The following is an 18,015-nucleotide window of genomic DNA, read 5'->3' on the forward strand; positions in this document are numbered from 1 at the left end:
CAGAATAACTTCCTCACAGCTGTTTTATTCATTCAACATCTCACAATACAAATACTTCAAATGAATGCATACAGTTACAAACAGTTGGCAGCAAAAGAATATGACATTAGATCTTTGTTTTACTTCAGTACTACAAACCAACTATAAAAACTGACTTCTGTACTGTAGCGCAAATTGATCAGAAAGAAAATGTAAAAATTGGAACTTGCATATAAATGTGAAATGAATGAAATCAAAAATCATACCAGGTTAAAAAAAAAAGTTAATAAATATAACCTTCCCAACATACAATTAAAAACTATTTAAATTTTGCAATCAAGTAATACTAACAGACATAATGTTTTCATCTGCAAATGTGGAGCACATTACAGCAATTAGAAAAACTAGACATCAATGAGTTTAATACGTCACCCCAAAAATATAACAAAAATCTGATCAAAATGATAGTTTTACATTTCAATTGAAAATATAGCAAAGGCTAAATACATTATCGACCTATTATATACAACTTTTTTTTTTTTTTTTTAAATCACAGTAGCATGGTAGTAGCAAAATAAGTAAATAAGCACAAAACTAATGTTTAAAAATAAATTCAGGTATATATTTTTTTTCTTTGCAGACATTAGCATGAAGAACAGGAAACAAATAATGTGTAAATGACTGCATGATTTATGAGTTACATGACTTACACTGCAGAGACTCAATTCTGGAAATAAGTATTGCACATAATGGCTCAAAGTTAACTTGCAACATTAAATCACATTCAGATTATGTCCCAAAGCATGCCACATTACAAAGGGGTCAAGTGAATGAGTCTCCTGACTTCATGTCCTACCGAGTGTCCTCTACATTACAAAACGCATCCAAGTGTTGTCGTAAATTGCATAAACATCATGTCTATGTAAGGAAGGCAGACTGTCATGTAAAGAGGCTACAAGAGAGGTGATCTCAAAGGGAGAATGAACAGAAGTTTACAAAGGAACAGGGAGATCTAGTGCATTACAATAGGTCCTGCATCAACACTAGCCATATTATGTCTGTATTACATTTACGCATGCCGAGAATAAGTAGGACTTACAGGCAGTCTCAGAAAGAGGAGCTAAATATTAAAGAGATCTGGTGATAGAAGGGGAGTTTTCACATTGAACAAAGCCAAAATATTATTGATAGTTACCGACTACACCTAGGAGAGAAATATATTATATTTTCAAGACTATCAAAATGAGCATAGAAAGGTCTCATCATGCCTTAGAATCGTGTAACCGTGTTTATTAGACAGAGGATAATCCATATATGACTGGCTGTTAGCTTTTTTTTTTTTTTCTCTTTTAATCTACAGTATCACACCAATGCACCAGACAGTTTTCAGATTTTACCAGCACTTAAATATATAAAAGCTAATTGAAAATTATACCATTCATTTCCTTTTTTTTTGTTAAATTAAGTTCACCATAAATGCAGGTCTCTTAGTAACAAAAGGTACAAAATTATTTTTCACCAAGTGAAAAAAATGAGGTATTGCAAAAGGAGTCCTCCCATCTGTGGAAAAATGTGCCTAAAATGACTATTGAAAAAAATATTTAGAAAAGTAGTGCATAATAAATGTATATATGTTCATGACAAAATAATCGGCTATAAAACACTGTACAAAAATCAGCAGGCCATGTATAAAATAATATCTTTATCTCTGTGACAGCAAGTTCTAGCTACTAACATATCCAACCACAACACTTGTGATAGAAGCCCCAGTCATGAGCGTGCAGTGGTACATCATGAGGACAGCTGAGGGAAACTGTGCGTTCCTGTTAGTTTGGATTAAATTAATTCATTAATTACGTTAGCTTCCAGTGCTAATATCCCTGACAATATAGAGTGAGAAAATACTACTGCCAACACCTGAGCCCTGAGGGGCTACGTCTCGCTTTGCTGATACCCACAAACTGAAAATCCAGACAAAAAAAAAAGAGAAAACTGAAAATAAAAGGTTCATTGATTATATGAGAGGATGCAACATTATCCTTGAAAAGCCTCATCTACTTTGTTGCGGTGTTTTAGGCCAATCTTTGGTTTGCCCTTTCTGCTTACAGAGTAGTCACTTTTAAACCAAGACCCAAATAATCCCACAGTAATCCCACCATGTTCTCCTGTCTGAGCGGACGACTGTGAGCTGGTGCTGTACGAGCTTCACCAACAAACTCAATCATTTAGCCATCTGAAAGGTTTTTTTTTCCTACTGTTCAACTCAACCATTTTCACTCAACCTTTGGTAACCGGTTGTTCACTAATCCTGCAGGCAAAAGTAAGAAAATGCAGCAATCTTATGCTCACCCTCCTTTGTTAATATACTGATTTAGGTATGATGAGTCTCACTTAAAGTTTTTGTTACCCTTGACAACGAATGTAAGCAGCTTTGTCAGCTAACAAAAAGAAATCACAGTCAAGTCAGAAAACACCTAAATTCAAATCTAATGCATCCACATGTTCATGCATACTTAACATCGAAACAGAAATGGGATTTCACTCTTTTAGCATTTACTTCTTTCAGAAGGCCGAATTAAAAAACATAAACTAAAAAATAAATTAAGCATTTTTTTTTTAACTTAAAAAGAAAAGTGCATTTGTTTTTCGTATTGAAGCCCGTACCCCTTCCCTGACTTTCCCCGTTCTCCCGGCCCCTCCCCGATCCTGCACCCTCTCGCCTTAGTTCCAGCGAAAGGAGATGTGTCGCGGTCGGTCCCCTCCTTCCTTCACCAGCGGCTTGTGGAACTCTCGGCCGGCCCTGGAGTGGATGGCCGCCCAGCAGTACTCGCAGTAGTACTGCAGACAGGTCACGTTGGCGCAGAAGAAAGGAGCAAACTTCCCGCCGCAGCGGGTGCCCTGGCACTCGTCACAGAGCTGGTCATCCAGGACATATGGCTTCACTTCCACCTGACAGAGGCCACGGAAGAAAGAGAGAAGCGGCTAATTAATAAACACACACTCTGATCGGTTTTAGGATGTCACCAGCGGGACTCACCCGTTTATCGATCTCCCCGTGCTGCAGTTGAACAAATCGGGCACTAATGGCTGCTATGTAGCTTTGCTGATTGGAGAACGCCACTCGCCCAGCCCCCTTTGGATACTTGAGTTCAGGGTCGGTGTCAATGCCAGCGTAACAAACTCCCCCATACAGACGGTCCATAATCATAGCAAGCTCCACTGGAGAGGCCACACAAGAGGGGCAGTTAATAGAATCAGAACATTTATAGTGCATTCAAAGCAATGCATTTAACACACACACACACACACACACACACACACACACACACACACACACACACCACACACACACACACACCACACACACACACACACACACACACACACACACACACACACACACACACACACACACACACACACCTGCACGTAGAGGACGAGGGACGCCTCCAACAAAGATCGTTTTTCTTGGGTCCAACGGCTGAGATCCATCCATCACAAAGTCGCTGTCATTTAGGTTCCAGGGTCGAATCTGAACCTACACACACACAAACACACACGTGACGCAGTCAAGAAAATGTGCTGAACGACGACATCTGTTGTAGGTCGAGGAAGTCCGAGCAGGGACTGATGCAAATGACAGTACTTAATGTGTCAAGTGTAAACCATTTATGGTGTTTTAGTTACATTTTTAGGATCAAATACCCAATTAACTCTAAACCTGAATTACTTGAAAACTGGAACAAAAGTAAAGATTCCATGTTGCCTAAAGCGTGAGAATTTAGGAGTTTCTGTTGGTGACAACCAGAACAATGGAAATGGATTTGCCCCACTTTTAAGGAAACCCTCATTCATCATGAGAAAACATTCATCACATGCTGTTGCTGTGGTGACTACCAGAACATATTTATCATCATACTAAAACACACTAATTCACTAACCAAACAATGACTGTCTCGTTTTCAGTTTAATGATGTAACTTTGAAACACGCACACTCTCTTCTGAGCCATTATAATCATTTTTTGCTAACAGAACAGGTAAAGCAGTGCTGAAATTGCCCCGAGATACGATGAGCAGACGCACCAAGACAGGCAATGGTGTTTGCATAAAGCAAGATGGCTAACGTGCATTTCAACACAGCACTGGACTTACAGGCTTGTCTTTTATGGTGGGGCTGGACACACAGAGGTACAGTTTGCCCTCCTCCTGAATGCAGGCATCGATCAGGGCCTGAACAGAGCTCTCGTCTTGAAACAGCAGGAATGCGTACCCTGAAGGACGGCCGACAGCTTATTAAACCCACTCACAGTGTGTTAGCACAAATATGCTAGCTGTTCTGACTGACCTTTGGGTGGAAAATAGGACTTGCTCTCGGCCTTGTGGGGCCAGTCAACAATCAAATGACCAAATCTGCGGAAACTGGCAGTGATTTCATCTAAAAAGATGACGAAACGGTCAGAGATCAACATCTGCTTTAGCTTCTGTGCTGCTAAAACAGCACGAGTCTTTACCTTCATCTATGTCTGGCGGCAGTCCTCCGACAAACACCTTACGAGAGAAACGCTCCACACGCTCACCGTTAAGGTGGGGGAAACAGTGGGCAGAACCAAGGCCAGCGAGCCCCTGATCACCTGACTCATCTTCACCAAAAGAGCGCTCGTCCTCCATGGGAAACAAAGACGAATGGCCTGCAGAAAATGATTACGTGAGCAGACTGACAGAACACGTTCTTACTCTTCTGAATTACAATGAGCAACAATGTGATTAGATGTGGAAAAATTAAGGACATTAAAGAAAAGCATACAAAAGCAGCCATGATTGCCATTTGGGATACCAAAGGTAAAGGAATGAGCAGAAGATTTACACGTCCTACACAAAAAAAAAAAAAATAGGCTTGAACTTGGAGTGTAAATCAGGCAGGAGAAGTGGTGAAATGGACAGGCAAAGAGACAAAGAGACAAAAGCAAAACCACAATGGCATAATATCAGGGTTCTTTACAGCTGGGAAGCAAAACCGTCACGGGCTTTACCTCGTCTTCTGCCATAACTTCTCGCTGCGTGTAAAACACAAAACACTCTTAAAATATCTCTCCCCCTCCAAACAGGCACAAAGTCAAACACGTGCAAAGAGGCCGGTGAGCTTCAACCAAAATGGAAGCCAGTTACAAGAAACAACTCTTCTGAATTTTCACCAAACAAAAATAATCTTAAGGGGAACTAAAAAATAAAAGCTAAACCTACAATAAATAATACAATTCACAGACAATGCGTTACCTTCCACAGAGTACTCCAGGGCATTTAAAGTAAAAGACTGATGCAAACACCACCAGCAATCCCCATAAATGATAAGAGCTAGTTTTTAAATGATAAATCGCAACTGGAAGATTGGAAATCAATGGCTCAAAAACTATAAATGTATACAACCACTTTAGTGTCCACTGACAGTTCAACCAATTGGAAAAAAATGGCGGCGGACGTTAGTTTCAAGCCTCCATTTTTTCTGCAGCACTGAGTATTTACAGGAATATAATTTGCATACCATTCATAGGAAGAGGCCCGTCTCCACCCTGATGAGGGAAGCTGTAGCGTCCTAGATAGGAGAGGGAAAAAAACAAGCCTCAGAAACAACCACAGGCCTCCAACTGAATCAGATCATTTCTTTTGCTTAGAAGCTGAATCTAAAACTATAATGATGCTGGAAAGTGTTGATGTGATGCTTTTGCATAAATAGAATAAAACCACCCACGAACATGAACGAGATAGATTAATGGAGCATGTTCATGTGACAGGTAGCAAAAAGATCTGCGACATATCGAGGAGAAGTTTCTTAGGTGTTTTTTTTTTTTTTTTTTTTTTAATAAATGAGCCGGCCAAAATGTACATAATTTCCCATGGGGAAATTCAAATCTTACAAATTGTGGGTTTTCTTTTTGATACTGTATTCCAAATGTCTCTTCAGCTGACTAGAAGCCAATATGGGTGTTTAAAATACCACTGTTGCTACATAATATTTGTGACCCAATATGATTCATGTTTCCTTCAAGTCAAAGTGGAGTACATGATCCCACCCTTGCAATGGTTAGTGTGGGAACAAACCTTTCAGGGAATCCTGCTCAGCCCTCATAATGTCAATCAGGGAGTTCTCCAGAGAATGCATACTGAAACTATCAAAGGATCTCGTTCTCTCCTGGAGAAAGAGGAGAAGACAACAATAAATGTCCTCAATTCCTGTGTCACCACCTCAAACAGCACATGGTACGAGATGTCTAAAGAAGTCTGCTCAAACACCAACGGCTAAATAAAAATAGATATATTAAGAAATATGTAAGAAAAGCAAGTGTGGGTGAGGACCAACTGAACACAAGGGCTTCTCAATTCAAGACAATAAAAAGGCCATGTGATGAGTGGAGTGGTCTAGATAAGAACCTCAGACACAAACTCACAGTAATCTCAATTCATCCATTTGCAAGTGTAAAGTCACATATCCTGTTTTGCACAATAGCGTGCTTATTTGCTCCATTTGTTACAGATAAGTGTGTTTAATCGGGTCAAAATCCCCCACATTGGGAAAGCAAGAGGACACATATGTCTACAATATGTTGTATGGGATAAGGTTTGTGACTGTCAGCACATCTGAATTTAGTTTGAAGAAGTATCATAAGAGGACACTCCCTGATCATTAACCTGTGACATTCTCACCTGAAAAGGGTAAACACTGTCGCCGCGGCTCATACCATCCTCCACCCAGGCTTTGTGATTAAAACCAGAGGTATTTCTGGGGAACTTCTGTGATGGAACCTGTGGGATAGTTTCACATTTTACTGTGGGCAATCACACCACTTGCACTGGACTTAAGGGAATTGTATCTACCTGGTTGTTGGAGAAGGACTTCTTCAGTGGGGAGATCGAGTTAAGACCTGTCATCCCACCACCTAATCCACGTCTGTATTCCCGCACCCCCTGTGTGCCTCCCCAGCCACCATAACCACCGGGGCTCCAAGAGGTGGATGTGGGGGTGGAGGGGCTCTGGTAGTTTCCCCAAGGAGAGGGAGGTTTGCTCTGAGCGGGAGTGAGGTGGGGAAGCTGGGTGAAAGGACCAGTGCGTTGGGGATGTGGTGGGAAAGAGGGCTGTGGTGGATGAGAACTAGCTTGGGAGGGCCGGTGTTGCTGTGGGAGCCCCTGGCTGTGGGGGTGGTAGTGCTGGGGGTGAGGGGTTTGAGGGTGGTGTTGGGAGAGAGGTCCAATCTGTGGGGAGAAGGTACCTCCAGCCCCAAAGCCAGGCCCAGTGTGGTGTGAAAAATTCTGGAAGAGGAGGTGAGGTCCATTAGCATTTGTGCTAGCAGGGCCAAAGAAGCCTCCTATATCTTCACCAACGATTGGAGACTGGGTGGGTGGAACAGCAGGGGACCAATTATTGAAACTGGTCAGCGAGGATGAGGAGGAAGTAGACTGTGCACAGCTTGTACCCATTCCCAGACTGTCTTGGTAGTCGAACCCACTTAGCACCGGAGACTCGATCCTCAACTTTTCTTTCCCACCACTGCTCTCCAGAGAACCCTTCTCTAAGGTGGTCTCCTCAGGCCCTTCAAGGTCACCTAGGTTCCCCCCAGCTTCTTGATGGCCAGGAGACAGGGACTGGGGCTGGGACTGAACCTGAGACTTCTCCTGCATGTCCTGAAGGTCCAAAGCCTTGGACTTGTCAGACTCCAGAATATCATCTTGCATGTTACTGTGTTGAGCTACAGTAGGAAACAACCAGGCACTGCCCCCATTGGTGGAGCAGTTGTTACTAATAAAGGAAGGGGGGCTGGGGGGGTTTGACGGATGGTGATGGTGCTGGGGCTGTAGGTGAGGAGGGATCCTTACAGGGAAAGCAGATTTGTTACCGCTGCTGTTCTTCACTAGAACTCCAAACGCGTAGTCCCCCATTTAGGACGCACAGTAAATTTTCAGTTCACTTTTGGTTTTCACCGCCTTCTTTATCCTAAATTGTGGTTGAGAAGGAGAAAGGTGGGGGGTATAAAGCATTAGAATGTTGCTCATCAAGTTAATCTGGACTGTTTAGACAATAAATATTTTTTTTAAAAGAAGGGAAAAAAACCCAGAAAACCCTTGCAAACGCCACTGACTGTGCCAGTGCTGCACCCAGTCTGGTCTTGTGATGTAATCGGAGAGATAAAAATCATTGAGTCGCTTGGCCATGGGAGGCCTGGATGAAATATAATACTCGACCAGCAGACAGAAAACCACAGAAAACACCCAGCTTAACCAGGGTAGGCAGCAAGCTGTCTGTTCTGCAGGACTGACATCTCTAAAGGTCGTTACGAAGCTAGCAGCGAGCTAACAGCTGCTCCGCCACCTTCCATATGCCCCATTAATCAAGCAGATCCCAGCAGTCAGTTTTAAAGTACGTTTTGCGGTACAGCGAATCCGTGAAAGCCTGTGCTCCCTTCGGCCTCAAGGCCAAGACAATAACCCAATGATTCCCGAGTTTCAGCGACGACCTCCTCAGAAGGAACGATTTAAAAACAAGAAAATACTGATGACGTATCCTAAATGTTCTGAGTCTACAAGGTAGTTTCCTTCATCGAGCTAAGCTAGGATAATAGCCGATACCGCAAAGACGCTGTGGCATTTTCGCAAGCTGGTGAGCAGTAAATGAACACGACTATCACGTCCACGAAATTACTTAAGATATAAACGACACGGGCGAATTTCCAAGCCGTCGGTGGCTGGTTGTAATTCGTGACACATTTCGACGACCTCGTCTGTTTCGTGTCCTGTACGCTCAATGTCACAGCCCAACAATCCTTGACATAATTTTCACATAGCGAATTCACCAAACGCGACCGCGTACGCTTCTGTCGGATGTGGATAAGCATGTGTGTTGGGTGACGTGACGGGTATAGCTACCTTTACTTCGGCGTCATGACCTTATCGTTGTGCTGTTGCCATATTTTAACGTTTTCCCTTTTTCTGCATTTCCTAGGCAGCCGGTGTAAATGGTCTCTCTTCTAGATGACAGCTGGACCAGTCGGGAGACACTTCCGTCTACTAGCCCCGCCCCCTCCCACAGACAACGACCAATGTGTGTCAGGATTTCCCCAGGAAGCCCCGCCCATCCTCTAGAACCCTAAGATATTATTGGTTGATTCTGTGCAGTTTACGCCCACATGATCCATTCTCAATGAATGGCACATGTATTGACGACGCTGTCCTCCCAAATAAGGTCTACTTTAAATCGGTGAGTTATTTGCAGAGGAACACACGCCAGATCAACCGAAATGTTTTTGGACATTGTTTACAACGACCGAGACGAGATGTTTCGTACATATTTACCGTGAACATATGCAAACAAAAAACAGGAGGCCAGTATTTGCAACCATTTTGAATGCGAATGAATAAATTTGCCTAGGCAAATTGAGACTCCACCTCAGCCTATAGCAGTTGTACAGGTTTCAGATAAATAGATCTCTCCTTTTGTCAATGTTACATAGAAAACAAATTTCAGTCAACTATCAGTTTGTGATCAAGCTCCATTCTTTTGTTTCTAGTCAGTCCCTGATAGGCACTGACTATACCATTTGATAAAATATTTGGCTGATAGAATAAAATAACATAGGATAAACATGAATTGTTAGAATAAAATAGCATAGATCAACATGAATTCCATGATATCTGCTACTCATAGTCACTTTAGTTGTAGCACGCCACACTCCACCCTACTTTAGTTACATGTGCTGCAGGGCCTGTTGATACTGTATATATTGAGTGTCTCTATGTGTGTGTGTGTGTGTGTGTGATGTGTGAGAGAGAACAAGAACATATATATAACGTAAATAAGAAGTCCATGTGTTGGACATTGCTCGCCTAATACTTCTGCATCTACACATCTATGTTTTGACTTAACACCAGGAGGATTTATCTATTAGCTGTGTGAATATGTAATACTGTTTTTAAATTCTGCTGTTTGCTGTGGGTATTTTAAGGCACGGACAAAGTCAAGCGGAGTTTGTTGTGTCGGCATTTTCTTCTCCATGAGCAACGCACTTTGCCATTCCTGTTGAAACTGAGCCTTGCTACTGGTTGAACTTATATTGTACAAGTGGAATTACTCAGTGCATGTTATAATAAACTTTAAATGTACCTGGCCATGTCTACCAAAAACTATTTGAGTATGATGATTAGTCTTGGTGGAGCTGAGCAGTGGAAAGCCCTTAATCATCCAAGAAGGGTTCCTGAATGATTAATCCACGGAACTTTTCACCTAGTCATTAATTCTTAAAACTGTGATGGGTTTACTCTAGGAGGCCAGTTAACAAAGCATGAGAGGCACTATCTTGAGTTTCTCTGCTCTCTCTTTGCTGACCTCCCTCCCTCCTCTTCTTTCTGCATGTGATCTTCGCTACATTCATGTTTCAACACTAACAATGTAAGTAAGGAAATTTTGAGCACAGCCCATTGTTTGTGGGAGGGAGGAAGGTCATATGTCTGAAAGGTACTACAAATTTTCCTTCTAGGCCATGTAAATCCTTCACGCACTGAACCGGTTCACCCATGTAGCCTTGGTTATCAGCTGTTGGACTATAGTATGACAGCCACCGTGTGCAGGCATCAACGTCAGCATTACTGGTTAGTGTTGGCATGTAGCTCCCTCAGGCTTTTCCAACTGAGGGCAGGGGTGGAAAAATTCTATATTGTTATGGTTGATGCATTGCTATAGGTCTGATGATTATTCTAGGAATGATATTAATGCTGACAATTAGTTTATTCGTTTTTTTAAATCAGACATTAAACATTGAAATTTATTATAAGTTGATATAAAACATCTCTCAGCATCACTTAAAAATATGTATAGCTCCATGACAGATGGCATGACAGAATATATCATACAAAAATATTTCTTAACTGAGAATATTTATAAAACAAGATGGAATGAGGTCTCCTGTTCTATATTAAGCTGTGTGGTGTAATATATTATAACAGGAAACGTGCTTTCCTGCCAGCAAATACTGCACTCATCTGCCCATTCCTTTATTTTCCCCAATTAAAGCATTTCTGGCTTCGTTTTAAGGTGTAATGTCGCCACCTAACGGTCAATATGTGCGACAACACAGCTGCACAACTTGCAAAAAGCTGATGCAGAATTTGCCAAAAGCAGCTTCACAACAGCTGAGGCGCTCGTGTCTTAGAAACTACAACATATATGTTTGCCTGTTTTGCTGTGATCTTTACGGCATGTCACATTGACTGACTACCGTTTATATCGGAGTACTGTCGACTGTTAAAACGAGCCACACCATTACTCAGTCCAGAGATTTCTTTTCCCTGAAACTTTAAACACAGCCTATTCATCAGTGTCAGCAGGGAGGCAGCAAGTCAAATGAGAACAGGGTGTCTTTTAACTCATGTGCACACTTGAGACTAGTCCTCTACTCATCAGAAATTCACTGAAACTTGCAGTTTTTATATATGAATATGTCACAAGACCACATGGAAGTTTTATGTTCATGTCCCAGTTCTATGATTTAATATAAATAAATAAAGAAAACTTTTACACAACAACACAACAGGTACAAAATACAGACAAACATGTTTTAATGGTAACAAAATACATCTGACTTGAAGAGTCCAAAGATATTAATAGGATTACATGCTCAATGTCTTACAGGTGGTACAAAGTTCTTGACCATGTTCCATATTTTCTTCTGTGAAAGCAGAGTCTTTGTGCTTAGCAGAGGGAAACAACGTTGTGATGGAGCATCAACAATGTAGGAAACACAGTTAGCTTTATTTTCCTCTGCACATGTCACAATTTTTTGCTACTACGTTATTACAAAATAGCCATATCAAATCTAATGACAGAGAGCTGAAACAGATTGTCACTTGACACACAGTACATTCTCAAAAGGATTAGCTTATATCTCTTATCAGGATGTCACAGGAATCCCGACTTCCACAACAGAGTAACATAGAAAAAGGTTGAAGAAAGCTCACAGATGACTCAAACCCTTAGAGCTTATTATTGTTTCTGAATGGCTGGATAAGAAAAGCATTAGCTTACGCTGACACGTGACCTGAACTGAACCGCAAAATTCGAGCATGTATTTTCCTGCCCAAGTCACCTCCCGACGTGAGACGTTCACATCAACTGCATTTCACACAGCGTGGTCCTTCGCCTGTCCTGAAAAGGTCACAAGCCCGTGTTTGTGGCCTAAATGATGGTGAGAAGAAGAGTGAAGCAGCAGATCCTCATTTTAGGCACGTCTCATTAGCTCCACTCTCCGTCTGCCTTACTAGCATTTGGCTATAACCCAGAGGAATTCTCTGGTGGCCTCAGTAAATATAACATTAAGAATAACACCACCAGAGCCCCTGCGTGTGGACTTAACCCAGTTCCTGGCTCCTTGCTACGTTGCCTGTGGCTCTGCTGGGTAGAATACCAGGCCTTCATGTCTCTCCTTGCCTAGGTAGGAAAGTGGAGGGATGTGGGGGCTAATTTAGAGTATTCTAGAAATGTTATATCAGGTCAGATGGGGGTTCCAACTGGTCTTAAGGAGTACATGGGGAAACAGGAGCCGGTGCTACAGCGAGCTAATTAGAGGGTGCTCAATTAGAGGGTGCTGTGGTTATCTGGCGCAACACAAAATGACAATCATCCAAAGTGCAAAATCTAAGACATTTGTGGCTCAGCATTCTCAGACAACAGCTCAACATTAAATCTCCTCATGACTCTCCATCATCCACTGACTGAAATCACAGAGAAGCGGTCACTATGGAAACAACAGCATGTTTAGGCACCCTGATGTGTGCTATTACACATTTAAATGGTCGTAGCATTGAAACCTAACGGAGCGCACTCCCTTTTTCCTGCAGTTCATGGACACGTGGGTGAAGAAGCAACTCGGGGAACGTGTAACATCCGATGGTTGGGCTGTTACTTGCAAGCAAGAACACTAATGAAAATGATCGACAGCATCCATCTGTGGCCTCACCTACACCTTTTTCCTGAGGCTGCAAATGCAAAGGATGCGACAGCAACGTGTCCACGCCGAACAGAGATCCATCTTGACTTGGTTATTCCCAGATTTGCAGGAGACCGATCAGTACACGCAAGTGTCCATGCTAATAGTATTACATTTGCAGCCTCTGTAAAACAGGATTCTCACTTTAAGGAGTTTGTTGGCCGTGGGGCCATCATGCACTACAATTCCTATGTGCCAGAGCTGGACTTGAAACCTGTACAATTTGAATTTAATCATCAAGTATCTATATTTATAATACACATTCCCACGCTGACACAACAAACTGCATATGTTACATATCTACAGACCAACGCATGATGGGTGCAATAATGTGTAGATGCCAACAGATAGCACACCATATACCTTGTCATCTATAGCATATCCGTTTTGCATATTGTAGCTATATTTATACATGTTTATATAAATATAGATAAGTATATTTCTATGTACATTTTGATATTTCAACATTGCATAAACAAAAAAATAAATAGTAAAAATATAATCAAATCTTACAGTAAGTACGATTTGAGAAATGCTATATTAGAGCCACAATAGTTCTAACAGATTAAATAGTCACGATAATAATAATTACTGCATTTAAAAAAACAAAAACAAACAAAGACAAACTCGTGGCCTAGTCTGGTATAACAGTATAAGCTACACCACAGTTACCCTGCAGGTTTACCATGTGGGACTGCTGGAATGAAGGTGGAATAAGGAGAGGAAAAGTTGGGGAATTTGTCCTTCTGCTCAGTCTCGGAATTTGTGTGTATGTATCTGTGTGTGTGCAAGTGTTGTTTATGAGACGCTGTAGCCAGGTCAGCCCTTTTTCCTGTGCTTTCACCTCCGGATGTTGGTGGTCTCGGGGTCTTCTCGCTCAGCGGCCACCCCGGCCTCTGGACTCTGGCGACGTGGTCCTTGGCTGCGACTGCGGGGGTGAGCACTGAATCCCACCTTACCGTGCCTCTCCTTGTCTCCTTGGCGTGGCGGACGAGGGTGCTCCTGCTCGGGGTGGGAAGGCACGTGGCGGTGCTCCACAGTGGACCCAGAGGGAGAAGGGGAGAGGGAGGAGCAGAGGCTCAGGCTGTCACACAAGGCCCCCCAGTTCTGCTCGCACTGTAGACGCACGCTCCGTGTGAGTGCCTCCTTCACTTCCTCTCCGCAGCTCAAGAGAATATTAACCAGCTCTACGTATGGACTAAACAGAGACAGATTGACAACTGTAGTGGTGGATTGCGAATATAATCGAGATCGACTCTATTACTTTGTCATGAATGTGGTAACAGAACTGTGAATTGAAGAGGAGCCTCATGCCGCCCTGTGGTCTTTGTGACTGATACCCAATATCAGCTTGGATAAAAGCTAAAACCTTCAGGGCTCGTCCATCGTGGGGGTTTCTGGATTTGCTGTAGTGTCTCGCATCTGTGAGGGTTTTCATTTCTGGCAAAGCCGTGGAAATAACTAAAAAGACCTTTTTGACCAGTTATAGTCCCACATAGAGGCTAAATTTACTGCTTCCAGTAAAGGCTACATTGGGTTCTAGTAAAAGAATAAACTGACTGGCATTTTTACAAAATCGGGCCTAGAAAAATCAGTCTAATTTAGTAAAGTCTAAATGTTTTTTTGATAGTTATGATTAAAAACAGAATGCACTGGATGGACTGCAACATTGCGCATACAACAAATCACACCCCAGGGTTGTTGAACAAAAGAAAACACACTTACCCTTTAGGGAAGAGATCCTGAAAATGGATCATCTCGACCATGACAGCCACATTCTCCTTCGCAGCAGAGCACAGGTTGTGCTTCATGTAACACTCTCTCTGGAGCTGGAACACCATCTCTTTGATAGACACGCATTTCCTACTGATACAGCTGAATTTGTGCCTCAGACCATGGGCCATACACTTCAGAGCATCCTTGATGAAGGATTTCCCCTGGATGAAGCATTGAGAAACTTCAGAAGGGCGCTTGAAGTCATTCGGACCTTGAGGGTCACATATTAGCACGGGCCGCGTTAAAATCAGCACTCATTGTATGCTTCTACTGCAAGACACAGGTAATGAAATCTGACACAATATTTCTCATTCTTTAGCTGCCACCTTCCACCAAAAATGTAGATTCTGAGCAGGTCCTAAAGATATATTAAGACCAGAGTCAGTCCTTGTTTGGCAGGACTTCATCTTCTGAAATAGGAGCTAACTAGGCTTCACACCCGCCGGCTCATGAGCCGTGGTCCGACACATGCACTTGGCTACTGAGAGGGATGCCAATATCCCAGAAGAGGAAAGGAGATTATGAGAAGTATGTATAATGACCAGCCTTCTAGGAAATGTGACAGGTTTATATGTAAGAACGATATGCAGAAGAAAGAGAATCTGTTGTTTTAGGAAGGGGGCAGGGTAAGGGGATGAGGGGAAGGATGAATGAACTTACTTTAAATTTACCCTTTTTTGTTGCAAAAGAGGCACTGGCCTACCTGAGAGTCAAATTTGCCAGCGTTGTGCAAGAACGTCATGCAGATCTCCTGCAGCCCCCTTATCTCGCAGGAGTTATTCTCAAAGCACTCAAACACACCACAGCCGACATCTCCTGCACTCACCAGGCAGTGCTGGATCTCAGCTGGAAAGAGAGGACAAGGGTTGGGGGGGCGGGGGTGGCGGAGGTGATGTCTGATTACCCGGTGACAAGACATGGAGCTCTAAACCGCAGCACACGGTCCGTGTGGAGGATAAACAAACATTTCCAGGAACAAAGATGTTTATCTGTGTGGTCATCAGAGAAAATTGGATTTTTTTTTTGGTGTGTGTGTGTGTGTGTGGTGTGTGTGTGTGTGGGGAAGGGGGGGGGGGGCAATTCCCTGCACAGGAACACATGATGACAGATATCACTATGTCATTCTGCACCGCAATCCGCACTCACTGCCTAGAATTGACATGGGATGGTGCATTGCAGATGGATGGCAAATAACTTTGGGAACATTTAAGCCAACAGCTTGCTCTCACCCGTCGCTTTACTGTTGGGACTAAAGCACAAATCAAATGCCCCTTCTTCTCACCCTCGACTGCGTGTTCGGGGGGATTACGTTTCACTCAAACCGCCCCCCCCCATCCCAAATAATGTGATTTCTGGCACGAAGTGTGCGTCATCTAATTTTAAAAAGCCGCGTTGGCCACATGCAAACATGAAGATTATTAGAAATCACGCCTGACAACAAAGAGCCTCTGTCGCGGGCAGCAAGCGGGAGGAGGGAGAAGGGGAAGAACTACTTGGGGTGTATGCGCTGAGTTGAACTTCGGTGCGCAGGAAAAGTGAGCCGCTGTCAGCAGCGCTTGTTTTGGCATCGCGGGAATGTGCCTGGATCGTACGAGCTTGGCCGCGACATGCATTGAATTACGCAGCAGCGTTACCAGAATCGCTGCTGTCAAACCAGCGCCGGAGTTTTCCCCTCGATGCTTTGTTTTCCCAGCCCGGAGGCAAGATAAGAGTTATGCTGTAATATTTTGACACAGTCTCGCGCGGTGTCGCGCACGTCATGCGTCATGTGGGTGTTAAAGAAATACACATTTATGCCAAAGGGCAAGCGTCCCGACGCTTTAGTGCTATTTGGAACAATTGCATCGGTTTTTCGAAGAGGTTTGGAAGCTAAATTCTCCGTGAAGAACGATGAGATGCATAAAACTTGCGGTCTGCAGCGATGGCACCACTGCACAGGCCCACTGCTCTACTAACCTGCCGGATCACACATATTCCGCAGTCTTATAAGGACACAACCCTTTAACGGAGGCGACAGCAGGATTATCTCATAAATAACTTATCGACATTTCCCGTCCATACGTGGCACGCACGCACATCTATGCGCACGGCCCAATATATTCCGCAAATATCTATTAATAGTTTACTAACACATTGGGATTCTGTCGGCACGTATTTAGAAGATATCGGGTTTCTGATTGGTGATCCCTGATGTTTAAAAAACTCCGGAATGCTCCGGAATCTCTCGGCTGTTCTTCACCAGCCTCAGAAACACGTGTACGAATAAACGTCGGCTGTATGTGCGACCGCCTGCACCAGCCGACAATCCACATATTTGTAGCACACTGGCACACATCTCCTACCTGTGTTCTGCAGAGAGAGGCGTCCTTTCTGAATCGCGGGCTTCTCCGGCAGGCTGTCGTAGATATCAATGTTGTCAGATCCCACTACTTGCTCCAGCACCGAAAAAAACAGCAGCGCCGCGGCCAGTTTGACCAGCATTGCGTCCTCGGCAGTGCGCTTCCGTTCCCAACAAAGATCCGGCAACGTTCGGCTGTGTATGTGCCTGCGTGTGTTGTGTGTGCGCGTGTATGTGTGTGAGGGTTCACCTTGGAACAGTGATCAGCGCAGCTGCGCCTCGGTGCCTTATAAGCAGCTGTGGGACTTAATGCATGAGCAGGAGGAGATGCTGCCTATATTTCTCAGAGCCCCGGGTGTCAATTTGGATGAAGGAGTAAAGCAGGTGTTGTCTGTTGGGGCTTCACGACCAATCAGAGACGCAGACATCCACATCCAAGGTTTTAGGGGAGTGTCCAATAAAAGTCCCCTTTTCGCAATAAAACTGGCGCCATAAAGCAAGATTCATGACTAAGTTGACTGTGACAGCAGTTTTTTTATTCACAAACCAAATCAACAAAAGCCCTATGATGTCACATTTGAACCTTAAGTTCCATATACAGTAGACATTATTACAATCTTTCCAGTTTTTTTCCTCATATTATAGGTTTACAGTTCCAGCTTGGTGCTATAAGCAGCGGGAGGAAATACCATAAAATACCAACTCACCATTACACTTAAGAAAATTGAAGCATATAATGTCAAAACACCACTAAGTGCTCCTGCTCCCAATGTTTACAAAATCCACGGAATTCTGAGGAAAAACCTCCAATATGCTATGTAGTAAATATTCAATGGGATTCATGGTGTTCTTTAAACGTACTTCGGAATCTCATGGTAACGCACTCAAATGGTAAA

At 43.2% G+C, this 18,015-nt stretch overlaps 2 protein-coding genes and 1 long non-coding RNA gene across 4 annotated transcripts; 1 reads left to right on the plus strand and 2 right to left on the minus strand.

Moving 5' to 3' along the window:
* Positions 1 to 5: 5 nt before the first annotated feature.
* LOC130531088 (cytoplasmic polyadenylation element-binding protein 4-like) lies at positions 6 to 9,030 on the minus strand. Of its 2 annotated transcripts, XM_057042836.1 has the most exons (12): positions 8,894 to 9,030; positions 6,851 to 7,964; positions 6,680 to 6,778; positions 6,077 to 6,167; positions 5,520 to 5,570; positions 5,011 to 5,034; positions 4,492 to 4,668; positions 4,326 to 4,415; positions 4,133 to 4,251; positions 3,403 to 3,517; positions 3,017 to 3,198; positions 6 to 2,928 (listed from the first exon to the last, which is right to left on the minus strand). In XM_057042836.1, exons 2-12 carry the CDS (start codon positions 7,907 to 7,909, stop codon positions 2,701 to 2,703), a joined length of 2,235 nt encoding a protein of 744 aa, XP_056898816.1. In that variant the 5' UTR covers positions 7,910 to 7,964; positions 8,894 to 9,030; the 3' UTR covers positions 6 to 2,700. The 2 variants fall into 2 exon arrangements, with proteins under 2 accessions (XP_056898816.1, XP_056898817.1); XM_057042837.1 differs by lacking the exon at positions 5,011 to 5,034.
* On the plus strand, positions 8,137 to 13,238 carry LOC130531090 (uncharacterized). The gene is made up of 3 exons (XR_008952012.1): positions 8,137 to 8,883; positions 8,970 to 9,224; positions 12,857 to 13,238. It is a non-coding gene; the product is annotated as an uncharacterized LOC130531090 (long non-coding RNA).
* Positions 11,562 to 17,488, minus strand: stc2a (stanniocalcin 2a). The gene is made up of 4 exons (XM_057042838.1): positions 17,124 to 17,488; positions 15,485 to 15,627; positions 14,731 to 14,942; positions 11,562 to 14,203 (listed from the first exon to the last, which is right to left on the minus strand). Exons 1-4 carry the CDS (start codon positions 17,260 to 17,262, stop codon positions 13,846 to 13,848), a joined length of 852 nt encoding a protein of 283 aa, XP_056898818.1. The 5' UTR covers positions 17,263 to 17,488; the 3' UTR covers positions 11,562 to 13,845.
* Positions 17,489 to 18,015: the final 527 nt, after the last annotated feature.

The sequence above is a fragment of the Takifugu flavidus genome, chromosome 9, assembly GCF_003711565.1.
Source record: "Takifugu flavidus isolate HTHZ2018 chromosome 9, ASM371156v2, whole genome shotgun sequence".
NCBI lineage: Eukaryota > Metazoa > Chordata > Actinopteri > Tetraodontiformes > Tetraodontidae > Takifugu > Takifugu flavidus.

What these genes read in the sequence shown, in the direction of transcription:
- LOC130531088 (XM_057042836.1), bottom strand. Translation starts at nt 7,909, where the DNA reads ATGGGGGACTACGCGTTTGGAGTTCTAGTGAAGAACAGCAGCGGTAAC. An exon ending in GTCCTATTTTCCACCCAAAG is followed by an intron (nt 4,252 to 4,325) that starts GTCAGTCAGAAC and finishes GCCGTCCTTCAG; the next exon opens with GGTACGCATTCCTGCTGTTT. An exon ending in ACGGGGAGATCGATAAACGG is followed by an intron (nt 2,929 to 3,016) that starts GTGAGTCCCGCT and finishes GGCCTCTGTCAG; the next exon opens with GTGGAAGTGAAGCCATATGT.
- stc2a (XM_057042838.1), bottom strand. Translation starts at nt 17,262, where the DNA reads ATGCTGGTCAAACTGGCCGCGGCGCTGCTGTTTTTTTCGGTGCTGGAG. An exon ending in CCTCTCTCTGCAGAACACAG is followed by an intron (nt 15,628 to 17,123) that starts GTAGGAGATGTG and finishes CTCTCTTTCCAG; the next exon opens with CTGAGATCCAGCACTGCCTG. An exon ending in CTGGCAAATTTGACTCTCAG is followed by an intron (nt 14,943 to 15,484) that starts GTAGGCCAGTGC and finishes TGCTTCATCCAG; the next exon opens with GGGAAATCCTTCATCAAGGA.